Source organism: Maniola hyperantus, chromosome 24 (assembly GCF_902806685.2).
Source record: "Maniola hyperantus chromosome 24, iAphHyp1.2, whole genome shotgun sequence".
Classification (NCBI taxonomy): Eukaryota; Metazoa; Arthropoda; class Insecta; order Lepidoptera; family Nymphalidae; genus Maniola; species Maniola hyperantus.
This window is the reverse complement of record NC_048559.1, coordinates 954,987-964,329: the sequence shown is the minus strand read 5'-3', so window position 1 is coordinate 964,329 and position 9,343 is coordinate 954,987. Positions and strand designations below refer to the sequence as shown.

Sequence of the window (9,343 nt, the reverse complement as noted above, 5' to 3'; positions counted from 1 at the left end):
AAAGTGGTGATAGTAAAAAAGGATACCCGACTGAGTTTATTGTGGGCTCTTCTCAGACCTGGGCGCTTTTGGAACCCTCGTAGCTTTACTTTTATGTTTACGTTTTAATTATCACACTGCATCATTCTATTGCAATTCAGCAAGTAACAATTAGAAAGTGTATTACAATAATACTAAATCTGAATAAATGATTAAAGTAACTACCCATAAATTATTATAAGTGCGAAAATGTGTTCCTTGGTTTGTCTTTCTGGAGAGTGACAATACAATACTTTTCCCCGGAAAATCAATGAGTTCCCAAGGGGTTTTTAAAACGTCAATTTTAACTCGGAAAAAGTCGCGGGCATCAGCTATTATTGCATACGTAAATGTTTAGGAGAGAGCTATGCTTGGAGTTTCTCTACGTGATCAAATCAGGAATGAGGAGATCCGTAGGAGAACTAGAGTAACCGACATAGCTCAACGGGTTGCGAAGCTGAAGTGGCAATAGGCAGGGCACATAGTTCGTACAACCGATAGACGTTGGGGTCCCAAGGTGCTGGAATGGCGACCTCGCACCGGAAGACGCAGCGTTGGAAGACCCCCCACTAGGTGGACGGACGACATCAGACGAGTCGCAGGGAGCCGCTGGATCCAGGCGGCGCAAGACCGTGGCGTGTGGAAATCCCTACAAGAGACCTATGTCCAGCGGTGGACGTCTATTGGTTGATGATGATGATGATGATGATGATGATGATGATGATGATGAAATGTTTAAATTCTAGGATTACACAAAGGAATACGATGTCAACAAAATAATAGAACAATTCGAGCGCGTGGAACAGGAGAACTTCTCCATATACAAGCTGCTGAACGAGTACTGCGCAGAAAATGAAGTGTTGAAGAGAGAGAAGGAAAAACTGATCCAGGAAATTGGTAAGTAACAGCCTATTTTCTTAAGGTTTTCACTTCTTACGCACTTCTCCATCAAATCTAAAGATTCAAAAGGCTGACTGACTGATCTATCAACGCACAACTAAAAATACTGGACGGCTAGCTATATAGACATAGACATCCGGTAAGAAAGGATTGTTGAAAATTCAACCCCTAAGAGGGTAAAATAGGGGGTTGAAAGTTGAACACGCGAACGAAGTCGCAGGGATAAGCTAGTAAGTAATAAGAAACGGTGATAGTCTAGTAGTTAAGACATCGGTTTCCTGATCGGGAGGTCTGGGGTTCGACCCCGGGCATACCCTCTAACTTTTAGCATAGCTTTTAGCATGGCAGACTATGGCCTAATCCCTTCTAATTTTGAGAGAAGATCCGTGCTTAGTACTTAGTGGACAGATTTTTAATTTCTAAATTGTGTTTGGTCTGGTCTGGTGGGAGGCTACGGCCATAGCTAGTTACCCCCCTACCGGCAAAGCCGTTCCGCCAAGCGATCTAGCGTTGCCGTGTAGAAACCGATGAGGGGTATGGGTTTAATAGACCCTTGCCAAGTTAGCTGGTTTCCATCTTAGACTTCATCATCACTTACCACCAGGTGAGATAGCAGTCAAGGGCTAACTTGTAATCGATAAAAAAATCATGATGATGATTATGAAGCTTCGTATTTTAGAAGTCATTTAAAAATGGTAAATCTCAATCTAGTGGACAGAAGAGAATGGAACGAGAGTATGGAAGATAAAAGGCAGAAGGAGTTGCAAGAGTTAAGAGACAAGTTGGAGAAACAGAAGTTGGTCACAGAAGATAAAAGGAAGAAATTGGTGCAGAAAGTACAGCTTCTGAATGAGACTGTGGAAAAAGTTGGAGAACTATTCAAGTGAGTGTACTTAATTTTTATCATCATCATCGTCAACCGATAGACGTACACTTCTTAACATAGGTCTCTTGTAGGGATTTCCATACGCCACATTTTCTGGTATATAAAACGGCCAATGTCTGTCTCCAGAATCCAAGCTATTTCACTGCCAAATTTCGTGAAAATCGGTTAAACGGATGGACTTTTAGGGTTCCGTACCTCAAAGCGCAAAAAGAACCCTTATACCCTTATCAATTTGTTGTCTGTCTATCTGCCCGTCTGTCCGTCATGTATGTCCGTCTAGGTTTTCTTGACAGACACGACAGACGAAAAGATAGAACTAACTCCGGAAGCTCTAAATCGCGTCACTTACGCGTTTCTCCGAGAAGGTTTATCTTATAAGCCCATTGGTACTGATTCTAAATTTTAGAGTATTCGCATCCTCTTTTTACTAATGCATTTAGAAAAGGACAGATACAGTTTGACAGTTTTAAATTTAATTTAGAGCTGTCAAACCTCGTGACTTTAGCTGCCAGTCGCGAGCCTATGGTTTAAATTTGTAGCGTGCACTAAAATTTAAGTCTTTAAATGTAAAATTCATGTTCTGTCCCTTTTTAGCAATATTAAAAAGAAAAAGATGCAGATAGTCTAAATTTAGTTTAGAGAAAGACAAGAGAATCAGCGCCAATTGTTCATGTAGACTCATCCCATTGTCTGGTAACAACACCCATGGGTGTTGTGAGGTGTCGTATCACAGTGAAATCAACGCTGACGATAATTAACAGTGTGCACTACCCGCAAATGTCGACACCACGCTGTGCGATGATTGATATCCCATGGTAATGAGATTATGTAAGTACATACGTGGTACATACATACATACATTCACATTACATCATATCGTAAACCTATAGGGTACTTCCTATTAATATTGAATCATGGAATTTGGCACCTTAGCAATGTCTTATAGAAGGAAAGAAAGAAAGAAAGAAAAACGTTTATTTTTTTAAGGCTGTACCACACATTACCAGCTAGACCTATACCGGCGCCTCTAATTAAGTAGTAAAGTCAAAAGACCTCAAGTAGAAGAAGCGCCGGAATAAAGTATGCCATGTGTGGCACAACCCGAAAAAAAAGGTCCCTCAGCATAAATGCCATATGTCTTGCACAAGTACAAAAACATACAGCGCTGGTTTTCAGTAGCAACCCTGATTCGGGTGGTGCCACGGAATTATTTTAATTGTACTTATCTAATCTATCTATACACACTATTATAGCACAAACCGTTTTTTTAGGTTTCCGTACCTCAAAAGGAAACCTTATAGGATCACTTTGTTGTCTATCTGTTGTTCGTCTGTCTATCTGTCTGTCAAGAAACCTACAGGGCACTTCCCGTTGACCTATATGAAATTTAGCAGGTAGGTAGGGTACCTATAAGACCTACCTACCTGCCAAATTTCATGATTCTAGATCAAAGGTTTTCGTGACCGACACAACAGACAGACAGACGGACAGAATAATTTATACATTCTTAACGTCGACTATTAGGACGAACCATTAGGTCTTTTTTGTAAAAACAATTTTGGTATACCTACACTCAATTTTTGGTCAAATGATGATGCATTATTCATAGCATTATAATATGTACAGTACAACCCACGGTTCTGTCATACGTTAATTGAATTACCGCTAATTACGTAACACAATGATTAGCAATTATAACGCAATTGAGATACGGCCCGCATGACACGTTGCGAGGATTAGTTCATCGCACCTACGATCGCCGCCATATTGCCCATGTCATTACAAAATAGGTAAATTGAAATCAAAAATACCTACAGAGTACTCTAACCTACAGAGTCTCTAAGAGTACAGAGTAGTAGAGAGAGTACGAGAGAGAGTATTCTAACCGCTAAACTTTCCTAGTCCTCAGTAAAACCCACTAGGAACTCATATAACTCTACACGTCACAGGTTTAACCTAGTGTGGAGACCACTAGTAACCGACGCCAAAATAACTTGTTTTTGTTAAATAAAGATATTTTATTTATTTATTTATTATTTATTATTAGAGTACTATAGGTATAGCTACTGATTTCAATTTAATTCAAAATCAAATCAAAATATTTTTTACTAGCTTCGTACGCGTGCATTTAGGGTTCTAAAAATCCCGTGGGAACTCTTTGATTTTCCGGGATGAAAATTAGCCTATGTCCCTCTCCAAATCTTAAACTATTTACTTTACCCATGCAAAAAATCCCATCGATCCGTTGCGACTTACTTAGGTACTTTAGGTGTAGATAATGATTTCAATTTAAGTCAAAATCAAAATCAAATCAAAATATTTTTTATTAAACTTTTACAAGTACTTTTGAATCAACAAATGCATCTAACACTGGTAAAGTCCATATGGTATTACTATATTACAGCAGCAGAAAGTAATGTAGGTAAATCGACCTTTAGAAGGAGATAGCAGATTTGTAGAGCGTTGTCTCTGTCATGTTGTTGAGACCGACAAAACGTCATATAGGTATGAGTGACAGAGACAACGCTCTACAAAGCCGAAATGTCATTCTAAAGACCGATGTACATTTCTGCTGCGTACTGTACGATAACGCGCATGACGTGTGAAAAATAATCCACCAAAATGACACTTTTATATGTCTGTATATTTGTGAAATTATAATTTTTTGGTTTGGATTTTTATAATGTAAAAAATAGTGAATAAAAAACTTTTATCTGCTATAGTAGTAGTTTAGGACCTCTCCTTTAATAAATATATATTTTTGTGTAAATTCTATAGGTAACTTTTGATGTAGTGAATGTCAAAGATTGCACGAAATCGAAAATTGAATTGAATAGTCTTTGATATTTTAGGCAATAAGAAACAAACTATCAATAAAATGCAAAATGTTGTCTTACTTGGTAATAAAACAGAACATTTCCTACAATATAGTACAAATAAGTTTTTAAGTAAATGCAGGGATTTACAAAATTTAAGGGGTCAAAAATGGGCTAAAACTCCTTGTACGCTACATAATAAGGTTTTACGCTCTTAAAACGCACATATCTCGGAAAAGTTAGAGATGCGTGCCCGGGATCGAACTCCCAACCTCCGCTGCTGAACATGTTCTTCTTAAAAACGGCCATCAGAAACTGATCTTTACAGGATTAAATGTTTAAACAGTTTTTCAGTTTTTAAACGTGAGGTGAGTCTCTTAAGACCACCAATCTATTACTATAGATTATCTACTGGAACTTTTCATTTCACCTGTAAACTAGCTCGCCACAACCCGACTCGCTTCACGTGCATAAAACGCAGTTAAAGTTCAATTTTGAGCACCAATAAAAAGCAAAGTGGGTCGCAACTTCTTCCGTGTGGATTTAGGTTTTAAAAATCCGTGGAAACTCTTTGATTTTTTCGGGACGTAAGGTAGCCTACATAATATCTAGTTGCTTCGTTGCGACGTGATTGAAGAACAATCTAACAAACCAATTAAACAAACTGCACTTTCGCATCTATAATGTTTTCGCATTTCAGGTAGTGAAAATATATTAATTATATATTAATATATTTATATATAGATAGATAGATAGAAATACTTTATTGCATACAAAAAATATTACATAACATGACAAAAAACAAAGAAACTGAAACTAAAAATTAATTGTATGCAAAGGCGGCCTTATTATATATATTTATCTACCTAGTGTATATTTACATGTAGACAAAACTTCTCACAAAAAACAAAAAATATACGCCGTCCAAACAATAATTTATGGGCATCGTGCCCAATACACTGGCGCTATTATTACCTCGCTGAAGGGCAAGGCTCAACCGTTGAGCGAAATAAGAACCAGCTCTTGGGTCACTACGCGTGGATCAGCTTTTGGGACACGACGTGTATAAAAGCTTTCGTGTCCGATGACCATGGGCCCAGAGACTCAAACGCCGCGAAGAAGACCTTCATAAAATGGGAACAAAACTAAATTAAAAGCAATATACCCTCGGAAACGTAAGTTAAACGTGGAATTGATTTCTAAAATCTCTTTCATCCATCTAAACTGCCATACCTTAACAGCTAGAGCCCCAATCCCGGAACCGCCAGACTTGTCTTAGACCCAATCTCACCAAGCATTTAACCCTCGTGATTTTCTCATAGTCGTTTCTTAGCTGACACCTAACCTCAAGAAAAAACCTATTTTGCAAATTTCAAGTTAATAATATCAATAATTAAAACTTTTCCATACAATCTTTCATCCCCTATTTTACCACCCTTATGGGCATATTTTCCAAAAATACTGAAACACGTATTTCTTCATTTGTAACCGAAAACCCAAATACCAATTTTCATGCAAATAACTTGAAAAATTACCGACTTTCATACAAACTTCCATCCCCCATTTAACCCACTTAGGAGTGGAATTTCGAAAAATCCTTTCTTAGTGGATACCTACTCTTTACAAAGAATAGACCCTCCAAATTTCATGTCTCTAGGACCAGCGGTTTAGGCTGTGCGTTGATTTCACATACAAACTTTCATCCCCTATTTTACCACCCTTATGGACAAATTTTCCAAAAATCCTGAGACACGTATTTCTTCATTTGTAACCGAAAAACCAATTACCAATTTTCATCCAAATAACTTGAAAAATGTCCGACTTTCATACAAACTTCCATCCCCCATTTAACCCACTTAGGGGTGGAATTTCGAAAAATCCTTTCTTAGTGGATACCTACTGTTTACAAAGAATAGACCCTCCAAATTTCATGTCTTTAGGACTAGCGGATTAGGCTGTGCGTTGATATCTATGTCAGTCAGTCAGTCAGGACTTTGAATTTCATACATATATAGATAATGTTGCATTATATGCACACTAACTGCCGCACTCAGAGTCACTTAATCGTTACTTAAGTTTACTGCGGCTGTAACACTACTGTCACACACATTTCGCTTCTCAGAAAATAAGTAACGTCTGGCGGCACTGGGATCTTGGACCAGGCACTTTAAACAGTAAGAACGTAGCACGTGCCTCGCTGTAGCTGCCCTCGCTACGAGCTACTCGGTGCTACGAGCGATCCATTACTGTCGAGCCAATTACTGCTAACTACTTACTAGATCTGCTTTTCAACAATCCTTTTACCTACATTTTTCACACATACCTATACCTGTACATATACACTTACAACACAAGAGATCTATTTAAATAAAACCGGCCAAGTGCGAGTCAGGCTCGCGCAATGAGGGTTCCGTACTACAGTCGTATTTTTTCGACATTTTGCACGATAATTCAAAAACTATGACGCATAAAAATAAATAAAAATCTGTTTTAGAAATTGTACAAGTGAAGACCTTTCATATGATACCCCACTTGATATAGTCACTCACTTGGAAAGTTGAAAATACTAATTATTAGTTCATAGCCACAATTTAATTTTTTTTGTGTGATCTAACCCTAAATTCACGGTTTTCAGATTTTTTCACAAATGTCAGCTATAAGTTCTACCTACCTGCCAAATTTCATGATTCTAGGTCAACGCTGCTGGCGACTGCTGTGGTCGTAACAGTGGGAGGTCCCGGGTTCAATTGGGGAAAGTGTAATGTTAGTCAGCATGATAAACTTGGTATTATTTTCGTGTCCATCTTAGACTGCATCACCACTTACCACCAAGTGAGCTCGCAGTCAAAGGCTAACTTGTAATCGACAAAAAAAATGTTGTTTTCCAAGGATGCTAGACTGTTCACTGGAGCCCTACCAGAACCTGCTGGGCGACAAGCAACCATCCCTCCACCACGTCAACCTGAGCTGCAGGCTGATCACTGACAAGATACAGGAATTGGTGCAGCTTGCATACTATCATGTAGGTATCGCGGCCGCAGCGCTGCAGTCGCGCTGCCACTTTGCGGCAAATTTGAAGGCGCCCTTAGTGTAATTGTTTTGATTGTGTGTTTAGAGTGTTTAGAGCCTCAATAGCTCAACGGATAAAGGAGTGGGATGAAAACCGAAAGGTCGACGGTTCAAACACCGCCCGTTGCACTATTTTCGTACCTACTCCTAGCACAAGCTTGACGCTTAGTTGGAGAGGAAAGGGGAATAATACTCATTTAACATGGCTAATATTCTTTAAAAAACTAAGTTAAGCCACAATTCACGACAGTTATGATACTTGTAACAAAACCTCTTCGCTTACACCGCGTCTTACGTTCTTTAGAGTTAACGGAGCCTCTCAATAACGCGCTGATAAGAGCCAGCGAAGGGGTTTTAGTGGGTAGAAATCCCACATAACTCATTTTTCCGAAAAAAAAGCTTCACTTACACTGGCAGGCATTAAATGCAGGTTTTGAAACGGCTAGGTATGTGACATGGGCCGTCGTTATATCGTGGCAAAGACTTTTAAATAATCGAAGTAGTAATTACCTACTTACTCTATAAAGCCTCGACGTTTTGTTCCCTACTTACCTAACTGTCATGAACTGTGGTTCTATTGTAATTTGTAAAGCTGGAAACTTGTTACACACATGTTTCAGGAGAAGCATATCCAAAAGAAAAGTGACAAAAGCGGTTCCCGTCTCAAGAAGTACACTGTCCGACCTCAGCCGCCAGAACCCTGGACAGCCACACCTATCCACGTGCTGGTCCCGGCTGACCCTTGTCCTGCGTGAGTATACTCTGTATGTCTGTCTGTACGCCTATGACCTTAAAAAAAGGTTTACATCTTAGAATATTAAAACTGGGCTTACTTTTTTTTCAGTTGTATCGAAGGCCGCTGGCTATCGCGCGTATCCGAGATCCCAGAGGTGCCATTCGATGCAGCAATGAGTGCAGCAGCGCTGAAGGAGATAGCTGAGGAGCCAGCCTTCGAGAGGAGTGACAGAATACACCCCCTCACTGAGTGCCGAGTGCCGAGCAGTAGACTCATACTCGCTCGGCGTTATATGCAAAATTGATGCTAAATAAATGTTGAATTCTATCTCCCTATTATTTCTTAAGTCCTGGTACCCCATCATCATCATGATCAAACCATTGCTGTCTCACTACTGAGAACGGGTCTTCACTAAACTGAGCCTGTACGTTTGCTTATAAGCCCTATGTTTGTAATAATACACACACACACACTTTAGCATAATTTATAATGATACTAGCTGATGCCCGCGACTTCGTCCACGTGTATTTAAGCTTTTGAAAATCCCGTAAGAACTCTTTGATTTCCGTGATAAGACCTGGAATGACATAGGCTATTTGCCTAATGCCTATATCACTTTCCAGGTCTTTAACTATACACATGCAACAAATCACGTCGATCCGTTGCACCATTGCTGGTTTGCTAGCTATCGCTATTTAAAAAGAGACCTATAAACAAACAAACACACAATATAATAACGGAAGTGATTTCTGAGTTTAACAAATCATCATCATCATGATCAACCCATCGCCGGCTCACTACAGAGCACGGGTCTCCTCTCAGAGTGAGATTTTGGCCATAGTCTACCACGCTGGCCAAGTGCGGATTGGCAGACTTCACACACCTTTGAGAACATTATGGAGAACTCTCAGGCATGCA

General features: G+C 39.4%; 1 protein-coding gene across 1 annotated transcript in view; it reads left to right on the top strand.

Annotated features, from left to right (window-relative positions):
- Nucleotides 1–8,729, top strand: part of LOC117993571 (coiled-coil domain-containing protein 63-like) — a 19,934-nt gene extending 11,205 nt beyond the window's left edge. The window contains exons 8-12 of the mRNA XM_069506895.1: nucleotides 765–915; nucleotides 1,630–1,801; nucleotides 7,510–7,642; nucleotides 8,310–8,440; nucleotides 8,534–8,729. Of these exons, the coding sequence (XP_069362996.1) occupies nucleotides 765–915; nucleotides 1,630–1,801; nucleotides 7,510–7,642; nucleotides 8,310–8,440; nucleotides 8,534–8,729 (783 nt within the window). The remainder of the gene's footprint in view (nucleotides 1–764; nucleotides 916–1,629; nucleotides 1,802–7,509; nucleotides 7,643–8,309; nucleotides 8,441–8,533) is intronic.
- The last annotated feature ends 614 nt before the right edge of the window (nucleotides 8,730–9,343 follow it).